The sequence below is a fragment of the Hemibagrus wyckioides genome, linkage group LG28 (genome assembly GCF_019097595.1).
Source record: "Hemibagrus wyckioides isolate EC202008001 linkage group LG28, SWU_Hwy_1.0, whole genome shotgun sequence".
In the NCBI taxonomy this organism is placed as follows: domain Eukaryota; kingdom Metazoa; phylum Chordata; class Actinopteri; order Siluriformes; family Bagridae; genus Hemibagrus; species Hemibagrus wyckioides.
The window spans coordinates 11354342-11372158 of record NC_080737.1 but is presented as its reverse complement, the minus strand read 5'-3'; the positions used below and the strand labels follow the sequence as shown (position 1 = coordinate 11372158).

General features: G+C 38.3%; 1 protein-coding gene across 1 annotated transcript; it reads left to right on the top strand.

The window, feature by feature from the left end:
• The first annotated feature begins 2098 nt into the window (after positions 1-2098).
• On the top strand, positions 2099-14453 carry kank1b (KN motif and ankyrin repeat domains 1b). The gene is made up of 11 exons (XM_058383820.1): positions 2099-2126; positions 4963-7389; positions 7548-7625; positions 8129-8222; positions 8635-8772; positions 8900-8987; positions 10955-11174; positions 11743-11885; positions 11960-12160; positions 12257-12355; positions 12446-14453. Exons 1-11 carry the CDS (start codon positions 2099-2101, stop codon positions 12455-12457), a joined length of 3528 nt encoding a protein of 1175 aa, XP_058239803.1. The 3' UTR covers positions 12458-14453.
• The last annotated feature ends 3364 nt before the right edge of the window (positions 14454-17817 follow it).

Genomic DNA, 17817 nt, shown 5'->3' with positions numbered 1-17817 from the left:
GTATAAGAGTTGTATAAGAGTATAAGATTGCAGAGAAAAACATGACTATAAGGGTTACATACCTATCATTTGGCATGTCCCTATGTGAAGGTCATCATAAAAGGCTTCAATTTCAGTGGTAGATCAGGGGTTAAAGATGTTGGACTATTGATCTGAAGGTCAACTGACCCTCAACTCCTATGCTGTAAAAGAATCATATAAGTTTAACTGCTTTGGAAAAGGGCATCTGCCAAATGCCATTAATGTCAAATTTTCAGTGAAATAAGACAAGCAAGAAGACTCCTGTATTCTTTGAGTATACAAAATCATAATGTATTGTTACAGGAACACTGATCAAGTCAGATTTAGGGACTTGTGTGTGTGTGTGTGTGTTGGGGGGGGGATTTGTTGGCTGGAGTGTTGACTCTTCCTATGCTTAGACATTCAGCTGACTCAATGCTAGTTACAAAGATGGTCTCTGGTTTCCGTTATTTCTGCAGTGACAGCGGAGCGGGATGGTGTGTGTGTGTGTGTTGGGGCTAGGGTGGGGTATGTGCCTCCTTCATCTAAAAACACTGACTTTGTATTGTATTGTATTGACTTTGAATTTGTATAGCATCTGTAAATTCTCTGTAGCCACTGTAGCCCAGCCACACCCCCACCTTCCCTTCTTTAAAATCTAATTCCATGCTCATTGTGTATATACAGTAAACCTTCATGCACCATGGACAAACAATGGTTATGTAAAACACACACAAGAATTTAAACTTATTTTCTGAAACACTTGTGCTTGTGGAAATACGATGGATAACCTAAAATATTTTAAAATGAACACACTGCAAGAAATTGTTATCCTAATAAAATAAACTATAACCCTATAAAATAAACTTAAAAAAAAAAAAAGCTCTCTTGAAACTCTATTGCATTTAGCTAAATATGAGGTTGCATACAGTTTTTGTTTTCTCCACTGGGGGTACTTGTGAAGATTGTTGGCATCCTTCTCAGAAGCAGAATATTTTAGCACAGAACTAATATCCTATGCAAGAAAAAAAAGAGCTCTTTGTTGATTTAAGTTCAGAATTCAGCATGGTTATTCCCAGTGTACTGGTGTCTACAGTCTAGGCCTAAGCATAGCCATCTGTAGTTGGACTCTTGCCTTTTTAACCAGCTGTCCTCAGTTAAGAAAGCACACATCCTCCACTCTCACCCTGAATAAAAAACTAACTAACACCAAGTTCGCAGATGGCATAACAGTCATTGGTCTGACAGCCTGGTAAGCCATCATCAGTCTTATCCTCAGCACCAGGAAGACAAAGGAGACTGTAGTAAGACTTCAGGAAGAAAAGAAGAGCTGGCCTTAGGTTCACACAGACCTATGCTATCACAACAATAACTAGGTGAGTGAGACTATCCCAGGATCTTGTGAACTTCAATGTATCAATGTAAAGTGGAGAATGGACTGACATACTGCATTACAGCATGGTATTCCAGCTGCACAAAAGAAGACAAGAAGGCTCTGCAGCGGGTCAGCAGGATGGCTCAAAACATCATTAGCATACAGTTATAGGATGTAGAGGACATTTATATGTCCAGATGTCAGAATGGGGTCTCAAAATGATCATGGACACCACCCACACTACAGACCACTTCATCAAGCTGGTTTTGAGAGCATATTTCTTTCCCCTGTCAGTCATAGCAACACCAGACCATCATGGGTGTCATGTTGTCCTGAGGAAGGCATATAGCACTTTCTGGCACTATGACAACATTGGCAGCAGTTTGAAAAGATGTGGCTGGATGGCTTTACATGTCTCAGAGGAAGCACATGTCATCCTTCACCCTCCCTGGAAGGTAGATTTTGTATGACTGTAAACCTAGAAATCCCGTTACAATGCTATTACCAGTTTTTTCCAGTAGGAGGCAGCAATGGAGTAGGTATCATTTAATAAATCAGAAACGCAACAGCTGCAGTTCATCAGTGGTTAACCTTACTGTGGAGGCTATTTATAACACAAACAAGTCTTTTTCTATGATTAAATTTGTGTTTGCAATGCGACTCTTATGATAATGCTTCATGTAATACTAACAGATGACATGTCCTGGGCTCAGTAACTAAATAATGTCCAAAACCTGCCCAAATGGAACAGGTAAGGAAGTTAACACACTTCTCATGCTGGGTGAAAACCAGAAAAGAAGAATGGCAATGTGTTAAAAACATTCTATAAAAATTACAGAATGTTTGTTTTGGTTCCATTGCTTTTGAAATGATCCCATGATTACAAGGAAAAAAGATACATGACTCAGGAGAGAAAAATTCTCTTAAACTATGATGTTTCTAAGCTGCACACAAACAACTCTTCATCTGCACAATGCTGTTTATATTGCAAATGTAGTCTTATAGTTTTAATGCAAGGTTAGGTTATCGAATAAGCTCTGGTCAATAAGTTACTGAGATTCTGGAGTGGAAAACATACTCTGGGCAGGAAATGCTGGATCGTATTCCTTTCTCCTTTGGCTGTCCCTTCCTTGGCATCTGCTGTGCAATTTCTTTCTCCAGCAGCAGGGATCAGTATTGTGGAGCTTGCTGTGGCTTAGGGTAGGTCCTGGGTGTGGCAGTGTGGTGCCAGTGGAATAACTTTATTATGCCAGTCTAAAGTCCGGTGACAAATTGTTCCTGTACCGCTCTTTCAACCACTATCTCTGGCTTCTTGGGGTCAGGCCATAGCCATCAAATGCAAGAACCAGGACCTTCTTTGTGACAGAGAATGGCTTTCCTCCAAAGGCAGCTCTGCCAGCTCTGTCTTTCAACCCAACCCACTCCACTGGCTGTGGCTATAGGCCACCAGTTGATCTTGAGAACTTTGTATGTATCCCTTTCACGTTTCTTCAGGCCAAGGAGATCATGATGATGCTGCACTTGAAGGTTGATCTGTGACTGGATAATGGGGGCTTCATTTTTCCAGGAGCTTCTGGAGCATTGGCAGAGTATTCTGTCTGAGGAACACAGCAGGCCCAACAGGAGCTTGAAATCTGCTTATCTTTGGCTCATGTTGGTTTCAGATTGGCCAAGACTATATATGCATTTACTTCTGCTCATCACCGTTGTTATTATTATGTAGCTGCAAGTAACATTTTCCAAATTTGTCCATTTTGTTTCAGAATAGACCTTTAATTAGGCATTTAACATACTGTTCAGACAGTTTAGTCGGCTTTTTTTTGTGGCATATCAGTGGTTTATATTTTATGACCCTCTTGTGCGCATTCTTAATTTTAGTTTCGGTACTTAATAATTAAACTTAAATTTTAATAAAGATTCTAATAAAAATAATAATTATATTTTAAAATAATTTTATATTATTAATAAGTAATCATTTAATAATACAAATTATAAAATATATTTCAGTCAAGTTCTTCTCTTTCCTAAGCATGAACTAGCGATGCAGTGGCACACAGATAATCAAGAAACAACCAAAAAAGTCCAGTTTTCTTTGGGAATTTCAAAAATGGTTGACCACACATCAAAACGTGTTTCCAGTGCAATATACTGCACACTGTATAGGCAGAAATTCTTTCAAGTGAAAGATTCAAGAGCTTTATTTATTTATTATGTCCATTGTGTAGCAGTATATAGGGAAAAAAGGAAATAAAATACGCAAGACACATGAGACAGGTATTGAAAAAACAAATAATCATAAAAAGAGTAAGAAGTAAATAATCAGTATATGAAATAGACTCTGAAAAACAACATCAGCTATGACTTGCAGACAAAAGGGACATATGCCTAAGTAAGGTAAATAAATTTGCATAAAAGCTAACAGTCTTTAATATCATAGCCATTGTCCTAACTATAGGATGAAAAATTTAAAGCTGCAGAAATCGATTTAGTCTCTGTGTTGAAATTTGAGATGGAGATTTTGTCCTTCCTTTTCAGTTTAGTTATTTATTTAGAGATGATGAAAGAGACAGAAGGAGTGGAATAGGTGGTTAGAGGAGGAGAGCAATATTGTATGAGGGAGGAGAGTATAAGAACCTAGAGAAATGAAGGGTGAAAGTAGAGACCTAGAGAGCAGTCAATGGTTTAAGAAAATCTAAGAAGAGTGCACTAATTGACTACATTTTTTGCCAGGTGAGCAAAACCTCTTTATTATTTATACATGATCAGCTACAATTCTGTATATTTATTATTTGCTGGAGAAGTTTGTAAAATGATTTTAAAAAAGAGTAAATAAAGTTTTAGATATGGGCAATAGAAATAAATCAAAGTTTGCTGGCGTTTTTCTATTTACAGTATTCTCTTTGTATCCCAAATCCCAAAATGTACAGTGCCTCCAGAAAGTATTCACCCTCTAGTGATTATTTCTATTTTTGTTGTTGCAACATTACATTGAAATACATTAGAATGGATTTTTTTTCTGTCCCTCCTGCTGGAAAGCAAGCCCAGAGGATTTTGCTACCACCATTGTCCTTGGTGGTGGGAATGGTGTTACCTGGGGGTCTGTGCCAAAAATAACAGTTTGCTTTTAGACAAAATGGCAAAAATCTTTTTCCAAAAGCTCTCAGTTTTTGTAACATGCCTTTTATCAAACCCCAGGCATGTCTGTATATTAGCCTGTGTTAGCAGTGGAGCTGTAAAGAGCTGATGCTGATATTGTTGATATTTACAGGTATTTTCCTATTTCAGTTAATTATTTCAATTATTTTGATAATTGTGCTGCTGCCACGTGATTAGATAATTGCATAAAGGAACAGGTGGACAGGTGTTCCTATTAAAGTGGACAGAGACTGTATGTGGATATCAGTAACAATGATACTGTGGTATGTAGTGCACAAATATGGCCTAGGTGGGGAATTAACTTTGCAAGAAGTGAACAGTAGAGATGATCTTTAGATGGAAACTAATCTAAAATATTAAGCTGTATATCAATATTATTAGTTGAACTCATGACTATATGATGACCCCTTTTCTTTTCCATTGTTGTACAGATGGTGCTGAAACCTCCCAGAATTTGTCCATTTGCTTTAGTGCACCAAACACCAATCACCTCGAAGTAGATTTTAAATTCGTGGACGGCCTCAAATATATTAGCATCATTCGGCGGCTGGGTTTTAACAGACGGCCCAGGGCCAAACCAGTCTCTGAACCACAAAGTGGGATTCACCCTCTGCACTGGGCCTCCTCTGGGTCATCTGTAAGCAGCAATGAAACTAGGAATTCTTCTATCACCTCCTCTTCCTCCTCATCTTCTGTTAACAGAAGAAAGCCTCCACTTCCTCCCTCCCATTCCTCATCGAAATCTACTTCTGAACGTTCTGAGCATAATGAAGCCCTACAGGTTTGCCAGAGTAGCTCAGATGGGAAGGATCCCCTAGTGACACGCCAATCCACTACTTCTAAACCAAATCCTTCAGTGGAAAGGACCTTGGTAGAGACACGAAAGCGTTTAGAGCAAGAGAAGGGTTCTTCTCAAACAATGACCCCAGAGGTATACCCACGGCGTAGACTGGCTAGTTTTGCTGGCTTAGGCTCAAGTAATATTCTGTCACCTCATACCAGCTGGAATACTCTTAACCACACTCAGTCCCAGGAAAACCATAAAGGGTCTAAACTAACAGCTTCTGATCAGGCTTCCTCAGGAAGCAGCTCTTTGAGAACCAGCCCAAAGAGCTCTGGCCAGGCCACTCCAGTGACTACTGTTAGTCCACTTGACCTTCAGTTGGTCAGGGACCAAATGGTGGTGGCTCTAGAAAGGCTGAAAGAGATGGAAGAACGGGTAAAAATTATACCTGTGTTGCAAGTCAAGATCTCTGTCTTGAAAGAAGAAAAGAAACAGCTTAGAGCACTGGTAAAAAATCTAGAGAGTCAAAATATAGATTTAGATTTGCAAGGTCTATCCAGGAAAAGAGCATTTAGCACAGGAAGCTCTGTGTACTATTCCAAACCAGAAAAAGATGACGATGGCCTGAAGGGGTCTGCTAAAAAGGTAGAGAGTTGGGAATGCAGTACTTTTAAGCAACAAAATGCTGAAATACAGTCGACTGTCAATGATCAGGAGAATATGGGGGAGGAATTTGTGCATTGTAGAGATGTTGCTATCGCAAACAAACTCAATGTACGGTCAGTAGCAGTTGGTGTTACTGAATCCATGCTGGGCATGGTGTCAGACACTGTGTTGAAGTTTGAGATACAACAACAAACTATTCAAGTTTTGAGGGACAAGGTACAAACACTGGAGGTAGAGCTTAAAGAGGCAATGCTTAATGCAGAATTGTGCAGGCTAAAGAGTGAGCTACAGGAAGCTGGGGCTTCCAAGAATTATAGTGCACAAGCAGATATGCAAAGCATTACGACTCAGACAGGAATAATGACAAGGACAATTGGCATTGGAAATTTTGTTGAACTTGTACATGTTGCTGTTGGGGAAGGGGCTGTGCAAACTCTTAACACTGTAGGAGTGACCTGCCAGCCAGAGACAAGTGATGTGGCCTCTGGTCTGGACACACCCTTTGACATGTGGGAGATACAGAAGAAGGTGGAAAAGAGGGCTCAGTGTGTAGGAACAGAATATGTGCCAACTTGCAGTCAAGGTGTTGGGACGTTTGTGAGTGTTTGTGAGGTTGGTACTATGACATTAGAGTCAATGGAGACTCTGACGAAAAAGAAGTCATCTAGTAGAACAGTAGGCTGTGGTGATTGCACTATAGATGTAAATGTCAACATGGTTAAGCCTTTGATTTCCCAGGGTATTGTCACTGAACCTGTCAGAGGTATAGACGTTGGTGTTTTAATGACTCCACAAACCATGTCCCAGTGCACCAACACTGAGGTCCATACAGTTTCCTGCTGTACTAGCACTTCACCAGTTTATATCTCTGAATCAAGTACCATCCCAAGAAATATGCTTACACAGGCGAGACATACCAACACTGCCCACATAATTACACGAACACTTGCAGTTGGTGATGGGAAAGTTGTTGATCCAAAAGTAGCTCCAAAAATGCGCTCCATTGGAGTGGGGACTCCTGTATACCTGAAGGAAATAACAGTCACCCCTGGTACCCCCAAAGTGATGACTCGTGATACCGGTGTTGGATTGGCTAACATTAATGAGAATTTCTTGGTTGGGCTTCGGACACGGAACATGGCATGTGGTCCATCCCGCTTACCGGACCCTAACAAGACCCGAAGTATTGGGGTCGAGGTGGGTGATGGGAGGATACGGGATGTGAACGGGCACATGTGGATGCCTGTACATCTTCTACAGCCACAGACAGAGCCTGGACTAGATCATTACATAGATCGTATGCAGAGACTGCTAAAAGAGCAACAGAGTCTGCTAACTAGCAGCCATATTAAACAAAGGGATGAAGTTGCTCTTCAACCCCAGCACCTCCTGGACACACAACATGGAGGTAATGCATTTGCTTTTGAGATTTTTTTTTTTTTAATTTTGTTTTTTGGTAAAAATTATATTTCTGATTTATTTATTTATTTATTTAATTTTTTTATGTAGGTTTCATTGGTTGTGTAATGTGCAATATCATTTAAACATTCTTTCTAACATTCCTAGTACCTGGGCATGGCCCTTCTTCGAAAGCCAATGACAGCATGCAGCTTAAATCAAAGAATTTAATGGGCCATTTCAATGGTAAGCATTTTTTGCATCCATCTACTTCAAGTAAAACTTTCCAATATTTGTTAGAAGAAGAGTTAGACTCCATGATTTCCTTTCTAAAAAATGGAATGCAGACAGGAGATAGAAATAGCTCACTCTGGTTTGCCTTTTGGCTGGATGAGCCCTACACTTAGAATATTTTGGATAGCATTGTGGTTTGGAAAACTTTCATAGTCCAATGGTCTGCGGCATACAGAGGACATAAATACTATCTATTCTGAGTTTAGCTGCTCAGTGCATGGTGAAGAAAAGAGAAGGAACACACAGAACTAAATTCCATATTATTTTAAAAAGGCCTCAAACAGGTGTTACTGCAATCTTAGGAGACAAATCAAAAATGATCAGTCTGTTCTTCCTATCTGTGTTTTCTAAAGGTTCTAGAGAGCAAGTCTGCAACTAAACTGAGCCTGATTACCATTTTAGCTGGAACTTGAACATGTAATAAGGGTTATTTTCTTCTCTTTGTTGTCTTCAAGATGATAATAGCACCATCAGATCCATTATCACAAGAAAGGACATATCTAAGAGATGTGTAGAAAGCAGGAAGACCCTCAGGTCTCTTTCTCCAGGGTGAGAATGAAGCAGTTCTTACAACATCTCTCCAAATATTGAACAAATAGGTAGCTGAGTGTACTGAGTTAATAATATGGCAGTTTTATTTTTGGCCAATTGACACATTTATTTTGTTTTTAAAACCTTAAGTGAGAATTTCTCTTTTTTGTGAAATGTCTGTGGTACCGACAGGGCTTAAATTATTATTTGTACTTTGCTTTCTAATCACATTTGCAGAGTATTTGCAATGCCATATTATTTGCAGCTCATTAATACTTCCATGAATACTCTTGAACCACAGCTTTCATCCTGTGAACTCAATTTTCAGATTCCTTTAGCTTTTTTCTCTGATGTAAGGGACATGATATCTGGCTATTCAGAAATGAACCACAGAGCCACACTGGTTTAGTCCTTTATGTCTAAGTTGTAGGTTTGAGTGTCTATCCATTACTGAAGAATCCTTCTCTGAATGGACTGATACTGAAGGAGAGGGGAGAAAAAGAATGAAGCAGATAGAGGAGGGCCCCAAGACCAGTACAAAATCTTCTAAAATGGAGAGAAGACAAGGGTTGGTTAAAAAGGAAACACGTTTCCATACACATACACATAATTTCCCCTATGAATATTCTGTGCTGGTTTCAAAATTTCTTTTGCACTGATATTAGCACTAATATGAATTGTTTCATATTTTTTAGATATGAGATGAATGACGAGGTGATTTCTGCGTGTCATAAATTAAAAGCCCATCTAAATGACACCAAAGTTTTATCCAACAGAGAACTGGTAAGTTCCCATAACCTGAAGCAGAGAAATATTTAGTTTATTTTTATTACAGTAAGCAGTGTTTCTTCCCTGCTTGGGCTTTAATCTGTTAAAGGGAAAGCATCGTCATTAAATACTAGTGAAAGCACTTTGAACCATACCTTCATCTTTACTGTGCAGGGACCTAGGGATATAGTTTAAATGATAATAGAAGTTAGCATTGCTAACTTTCGTTTAAACTAGACTTGATTGCCTGACAAGATTCTCAATACCGAGATAAAGATATTAAGTTTAATAAGTGGATAATGGTAGGATAATCCCCAAACTTATTTTTATTTAGATGCATAAGTTTCAAGGTAAAATCAAGAAAAGGTGGATATATTGGGGGCTGTAATCAGGAAAACAAATATTACAGTGTTCTTGATTTTGCCTTGGAAGAGGAGAATAAATTTGAGCTATTGAGGCCACTTTTTACTGGCTGTTTATGGATCTGCAAACCTTTAGGGGAATAAATGTTTGATTAGAACAGTGGTTCATAAACAGGAGCGAAATTATGTACATACATTTGTGCTTTAAAAGCTGAAAATAAATTCATTTGAAAGAAAATATAAAGTGGAGAGAGTTATGGAAGGGTGTGTTTGTGGTGAACATTTCTAGATGACTATGAATTGTAAAACTACCCTTTGCCGTCTGGCATTCAAAGTATAAACTATTTTCTCTTGGGTTTCACATTACCATGCTGTCACATGTATCCTGCAATTACCTTCCTGGCATGCAGTTTTTTAGCTTAAATTGTGGAACAAACTAGGTCAAACTGAAAATATGAGAAATCTAACCTTTAATTAAATTTATGTATTCTAAGAACAAAATGCAATTGGATCACGTTTTGTGTGTGTCCAGAGATATTGTTTCTATGTTTAAATGTATATTCATTACACACACACACACACACACACACACAGTGGGTCCAAAAGTCAAGACCACTAGTAAAAATGCTTCTCAATTTGATACAACAATTTTCATTATAAATTATATTATTGACTGGAGTGAAAAGCAGAAACCTTTTTATTTCCCCTTTTTGCATTAATGACACATTGTGCACTTGAGCTGGAATAAACTCCACAGGTTTGTGCAAAACATTATGATCCATTTTCTATAAAATCCTTTGGGTATGTCATCTGAACACTTGCTTCAGTAGAATGAGGCATATATGATCAGCCAAAACATTTGATTATCGTGTGGCACCTGTGAAAAGGTGGGAGATATTAGGCAGCATGTGAAATGTTTTGAGGTTCTGGATGTGTTGGAAGCAGGAAAAATGGGAAAATGTAAGGATCTGAGCATCTTTGACAAAGACCAAAGTGTGCTGGACCAAAATGGCTAGACAAGTGGGTCAGAGCATCTCCAAAATAGCAGGTCTTATGGGATGTTCCAAGTATGCAGTGGTTAATAACTACCAACAGTGGTCCAAGGAAGGACAACTGGTAAACTGGTGATAGAATCTAGATGAAAAAGGTAATGCTAGCTATCATAGAAAGGTGTCAGAACACACTTGTTAGGTACAGGGCTACACATCTGCAGACCTGTCAGAGTGCTGACTACTGTCCACCTCTGAAAGTGCCTACACACTGTACAAGCATCAGAATTGGACCATAGAGCAATGGAAGAAGATCTGATACACCACATTTACTTTAAATCATGTACAATGGGAAGAAGCAAAGCCGGTTGAGGCAGTGTGATGCTCTATACAAAATTCTGCTGGCAAACCTTGGGTCCTGACATTCATGTAGATATTAATTTGACACACACCACCTACTTAAACATTTTTGCAGACCATGTACTGCCAGTTATGCCAACAATATTCCTTGATAGCACTGGCCTCTTTCAGCCTGCCACACAGAAAAAAAACTGTTCAGGAACATGAAGAACATGACAAGAAGTGTTCAAGGTGTTGACTCAAATCTCTCTAATTTTATCTCTCTTCAAAGCGTTCCTGTCTGAACGTGATCCAGCAAGACTGGTTCTATGTGTCCAGTCAGAAGAATGCATGTCCAGAGACAGTTGAGGGTTTTCTGAGCATGTGTCGTCATGTATCACCTGCTGTTCTTACTCATGTGGCTAACATGGCTGACCAGAATGGGAACACAGCACTGCACTACAGCGTATCCCATTCTAACTTCAGGGTGGTGCAGAAACTGCTAGATGCAGGTACATATTTGTGTCTGAGACACATGTCAGTGTCTAAGTAGTTAATTTCTTGTCCATCTTGGAAAACAGTTAACATTATATGTTAGGAACTTCAGAGTGAATGAGCCAGCTTTATTATTATTGCACTTTATTATAATGTGAGAAACTAAAAAAAGTGCTCAGGAAAAAAACAAAAACATTTGTTCGTTAGGAAGAATCAGGGTTTTATTACCTTTCCCAAAAGCCCAAAGGCAAGTGGACATGCAGAAACATTAAAAATGTTATCTTTCAATGCAGTTTCCCTTTGTGTCCTAATAAATTGTGAAGTGCAAAATGCCATAACACGGAGAAGTTTTGTTCCCTTACCACATTAACATTCTTAATAATATTGCTGCTTGCTTATTGTTTTTTGTGCAAGCTGGATGTGTGTAGCTTAATCCCAGGTCCACAATGCCGCCATCTCTGTGCCCTTGAGCAAGGCCCTTAACCTTCAATTGCTCAGTTGTATAAAATGTAAGTCGCTCTTGATAAAAGCGTCTAGCAAGTCCTAGAAATATAAATGTGTGTGTGTGTGTGTGTGTGTGTACAGGAGTATGTAATGTAAATCAGCAGAATAAGGCTGGATACACTCCCATCATGTTGGCTGCTCTGGCTGCTGTGGAAACCAAGGAGGACATGAGCGTAGTGGAGGGACTCTTTAGGAAGGGAGACGTCAATGCCAAGGCCATTCAGGTTTTGTGTTTATCTTTGTGTAGTGTACTGTGTATGCCTGTATATATTTGTATACTATTGTTCTCACATTGTAGGCTGGTCAGACTGCTCTCATGCTGGCGGTCAGTCATGGTCGTATGGACATGGTGAAAGTTCTCCTAGCTACAGGGTCAAAGGTCAATATTCAGGATGACGAAGGCTCTACCGCACTCATGTGTGCCAGTGAGCATGGCCATGTTGATATTGTCCGTTTCCTATTAGCTCACCCGGGCTGTGATGCCACTCTGAGTGACAATGTAAGCAGCCTATATGATTTCAAGCAACACAAACTTTATTATCAAGGATCAGTGTCACAGTGTTCTTCATTGTATGTATCTGTGTGTTTCTGGTAGGATGACAGCACTGCCATGTCCATAGCCCTGGATGCTGGCCACAATGACATTGCCATGCTCTTGTATGCGCATATAAACTATGGAATGGGCCAGCCATTGGTAGGATCATTCATATATTGTGACTATTGATTGTGATACTGCTAAACTCTTGTAGTTTTTTGTCTTTATTTTTTATCTTTGTGCTTGCAGGCTATTTCCTGAAGCTGGACACCAACTTTGACAACTTTGGACATTTTGATTGATTTGTTTCGCTTATTTAGAATCTCTGCATGCCTGGTCCTTGTAAATCTTCATAGACCACTACCATAAATCTAGAAGTCAAGTATTGACACTTTTAGGAGATTTGTGAAAAAGCAAGGCCTAGATGACAGTATTTACATACAGCCTAATGATCCAATAAAGGGGGCATGGTGGCAGGTGCGATTCACGGTTCCCTGTGAAACTGTGTAGGATAAGCACAATATAAAATGGATAGATGGATGGATGATCCAATAATAATCTAACTATAAGTCCAGTTGAAATATTGCTGCATTATATTGTATTTGCAAATGCAACATTTCTAACGCTTCTAATGTGTTATATGAAACACAACAAAGTCTATTGCATAATCTGAATGAAGAACAGATATGAGGAAATTTTAAACCTACTATGTATGATTTACTGAACCACCTAGTAATTATTTTGCTTTTGATTCATCACAAAAATAATCCCGAGTACAGGACTATAGTTTTTTCTCCTTTGCATTGTTTCCCTTGCACCAGCATGTACGCATACACATTGAATTACCATTTAAAGTTCCATTTAAATGTTATTACATTTTCAGATATTAAATATTAGGCTGTGAACAACTGAAGTCTCGAAACACCCCATGGAATAACCATAAAACACTGCATGATGTTTATATATATATATATATATATATATATATATATATATATATATATATATATACTGCTATCATACTGCTATTAATCAAATAGCTAGAGGCTCTCTTAGGTAGCAACACACAAGCTATACATTAAATATTTAAGTTTAAGTTATTTGAATTGAATTGACAAGTCTACCCACTATATATGACTAGATGACTAAATATCATTCACATGTCATTTTAGCATTAGAGCAATATCCATGTGATGTAAAATGGATTTATATTTCTATTTTATAATACAGCATGTGCCTTGAACAGAATGATATGGGTCACAAAATTGTTTGTATTAAAAGAATGCTGTTAATAAAGGTGATTTAAATCATGCAATATATTATTCCCAGCAAAGAACTGTTGCCAAATCTACATTATAATACACATTATGGCAATATAGTGCACAAATATACAGTATTTATTGTGGTAGCATATGTTAATGAGGAAATTACTTGAATGTTATATTTGCATTATATTATAATTTAAGCCTACAAAATAATATGCAGAAATTACTGTTGCATATAATGAGGTTATATTGTCTGTTGTATATTGTCGGACTATGCTAAAGGATAATAGAAGTGAACAAAGGGGTAGGGCCATACTTTTCCTCCTGAACAACTTTTATTTTAAGGATAAAATAGTTACTTTTCTTTAAACTTTATAATTATTTTTCCTTTGCTGTTTCTATACTTTTGTAAAGCTGCTTTGAGACAATGTCTATTGTTAAAACCTCTATATAAATACATTGAATTGAATTGAATTATCCTTCTTGGACTGTTGTCAGACAGTTCTAATGTGTTGGGATGGAACCATGGAAATCTTTTCAGTTCTATTGGCCATACCTTTCTTTACAGTCTGCACTGCAGAATTTCTCATAAAGAATCAAGGTTGTTTAAATGTGGTGACTGGGGAGGCGAAGTGGATATTGGAAGATGCTTGACTTATCAAATTACTTTGTAGTTTGTCTTAGGGCATTAGAATACACATGGTCCCATAAAATGGCCTCATATTTGTTGCCTGTTATAAAACCACACAATGAATTACCGTTATGGAATTATTGATCTTAACAACTTTCACGAGATGGCAGACTAAACCATTACCCCATTGAAGTTAACAGTTAACCAGAAGTTAACCAAGACAGCGTAGATTTAAAAATTTTAAATGTACTTTGGCCGACTCCAAAAAGTGTCATTTATAGCAAATTAATGTTCTTTATGTATTGACTGTCAGTACAAAATGAATAAGAATAAATTTTGCCAATAGCAAAATTTTACTTTATGTAATTAGCTGTGTTTAATTTATAAAAATATAAATAATTTTCTTTGTTGAATATCAGACATTTAATATATTATATACACATTTATACTGTGTTGCAGGTACAGTATGTGTACTATTCTAATCAGTATGTGTAATATCATATTCTAAACTATACTTTTTAAATAAGACTGCTCTTTACTTTAAATTGTTTTTTTATATAAAAGTATTTTAATTATAGAATAATCTCCCTTTTAGATAATTATTTCACATTTGTAATTTTCCTTCTTTTTTATTAAGCATTTCTTTCTCCTCTTTTTGTGGATAATTACGTTGTATCTCATGTTACATTTTAAATAAAACTGGTCATTATCTTTTATGGCTCATTATCATTTAGGGTTTTTTCTGACTTTCTGCTTATATTCAGACACTTTCTACTGTCTTTAACTGGCTCACTCTCTGTCTAAGAAAAACATTATGTATATATATATATATATTTACACTGCTTTACACAGAACACAGAGTCACAGCTGAATGCCACTAACTAGGCAATATTGTTAATACTGCATTGATGTAGATACTATGCCATACCTGGCAAATTACAGAAAGAATGAAGAGATTATTAAATATATGTTATCACTATTGTCTGCCATAATTACAAGTCCAATTCCAATGAAGTTGGGACGTTGTGTAAAATGTAAATAAAAACAGAATACAATTACCTGCAAATCCTTGTTGAACCAAATTCAGTTGAAAACACCACAAAGACAAGATATGCAATGTTCGAACTGATAAACTTGATTGTCTCTTGCAAATATTCACTCATTTTGAAATTGATGCCTGCAACACGCTCCAAAAGAGCTAGGACAGGGGTATTTTCACCACTATGTTAAATCACCTTTCCTTTTAACAACACTCAATAAGGGTTTGGGAACTGAGGACACTAACTGTTGAAGCTTTGTAAATGGAATTCTTTCCCATTCTTGCTTGATGTATGACTTCAGTTGCTCAACAGTCTGGGGTCTGGGTTGTCGTATTTTGTGCTTCATAATGTGCCACACATTGTCAATGGGAGACAGGTCTGGACTGCAGGCAGGCCAGTCTAGTACCTGCACTCTTTTACTACAAACCCACGCTGTTGTAACTCATGCAGAATATGGTTTGGCATTGTCTTGCTGAAATTAGAAGGGAAAGCATATTTGGCTCCAAAACCTGTATGTGCCTTTCAGCATCAGTGATACCTTCACAGATGTGCAAGTTACCCATGCCATGGGCACTAACACACCCCCATAGCATCACAGATGCTGGCATTTGAACTTTGTGCTGACAGCAATCTGGATGGTCCTTTTCTTCTTTAGCCCAGAGGATGCAATGATTTCCAAAAACAATCTGAAATGTGGACTCATCAGACCAAAGCACACTTTTCCACTTTGCATCAGTCCATCTCAGATGAACTCGTGCCCAGAGAAGCCGGTGGCGTTTCTGGGTGTTGTTGATGTATGGCTTGTGCTTTGCATGGTACAGTTTTAACTTGCACTTGTAGATGTTGCAACAAACTGTGTTAACTGACACCGGTTTTCCATAGTGTTCCTGAGCTCACGTGATAATATCTTTTACAGAATGACGTTTGTTTTTAATTCAATGCCGCCTGAGGGATCGAAGGTCACAGCCATTCAGTGTTGGTTTTTGGCCTTGTCACTTATGTGCAGAGATTTCTCCGGATTCTCTGAATCTTCTGATGATATTATAGACTGTAGATGATGGAATACCTAAATTCTCTGCAATTGTAAGCTGAGGAAAGTCGTTCCTAAACTGTTGGACTATTTGTTCATGCAATTGTTTACAAAGGGGTAAACTGTTCCCCATCCTTGCTTGTGAATGACAGAGCCTCCTTTTATACCCATTCATGATGCTCACCTGTTTCCAATTAACTTGTTCACCTGTGGAATGTTTCAAACAGGTGTTTTTGGAGCATTCCCCAACTTTCCCAGTCCTTTGTTGCCCCTGTCCCAGCTCTTTTGGAAGGTGTTGCAGGCATCAAATTCAAAATGAGTGAATATTTGCAAGAGACAATCAAGTTTATCAGTTTGAACATTGCATATCTTGTCTTTGTGGTGTTTTCAATCGAATATGATTCAACAAGTATTTGCAGGTCATTGTATTCTGTTTTTATTTACATTTTACACAACGTCCCAACTTCACTGGAATTGGGGTTTGTAAAAAGTGTAGCAGTTGTGGCATGTCTACCAGAGACATGCTATGAAGATGGCTAAATGGATGGCTAAAGCATACATTTAAGGAAGGGTAGTATCTATGGTAAGGGGGGGGCTGCCATGTCAAGATACCACAATCACCAACTGCAACCAAGGAAGTTTCCAGTTTCCAGTGTCCCTCTCTCCTTTCTGGCCCAACCTCCCATAAATCTTGTCCCCTTACCCAAGTCATTTGGTGAAGGTGGAGTTGTGAAGTGACAGGTGAAGATGATTAACAGTGGTCATACTAACAAACCGGCATGTAGATGGTCCTTCGAATAGCAGTCACTCATCTCCAAACCCAGAGCAAGAAAGGAGCTTGGCAGCATCCAGGATGAATAAGCAGTCATAATTAGGACAGTACTGCCCACCCTCACAAAAGGAAGTGGGTTTAAAAAGGTACTTAAATATTGCTTGCCTCACAATGTCTGGCCAGCACACTTCGGCTGGCAGATCATCCTTCAAACTTTCATATCACAATGTAAAAAATAATAACAAAATAAAAATGACTCACAGTCTGAGCTGGAAGGGACCCCATGGTGTGGGTTGTCAGAACAGCACCACTGGAGCACATGTTGTGCATCACTAACACTACCTTGTACAAAGGTAAGCACAAAATATACTGAGATATAAGCACTGATAGATTTTATCATTGTCAGGAAAAGATATGTGCATCATACAAACCATGCATTGTGCAGAGTGCTGGACAGAACAAAGATTATTTAGGTAGTAGAAACCAACCTTCCAGAGACCCAATAAGGATTCCAGCCTGAAAGAAGTATGGTGTACATGATATTCACAGTGGGACCATAGTGAAGACCAAGAAAAGTGCTTTCATTGACCTGACCAAAGCCTTTGACTCAGCCAACGGAGAGGCACACCGGACTATGCTGTCAATGTATGACTGCCCCTACATGTTCATCCACATCATCAGGTTCTTCGTGATATCATGACTTGCCAGGTGATCTCTAGTGGAAACTATTCATACCGATTGTAGATCACTAGTTGAGTGAAGCCAGGTTGCATCCTTGCACCAATCTTATTCAACTTGTTCTTCACCTGTGTCCTCATGCAATCAGTGGCAAGTCTCAAAGAGTCTACATCCCACTCTGTCATTGGTTTTGAAGACTTTCAGC

Bases quoted from the DNA above. Each gene is read 5' to 3' on its own strand.
- kank1b (XM_058383820.1), top strand. From the start codon at position 2,099: ATGTCCAAAACCTGCCCAAATGGAACAG. The intron at 7,626-8,128 runs GTAAGCATTTTT...GTTGTCTTCAAG, and splicing joins TTTAATGGGCCATTTCAATG to ATGATAATAGCACCATCAGA. The intron at 8,223-8,634 runs GTGAGAATGAAG...TCTAAGTTGTAG, and splicing joins CTCAGGTCTCTTTCTCCAGG to GTTTGAGTGTCTATCCATTA.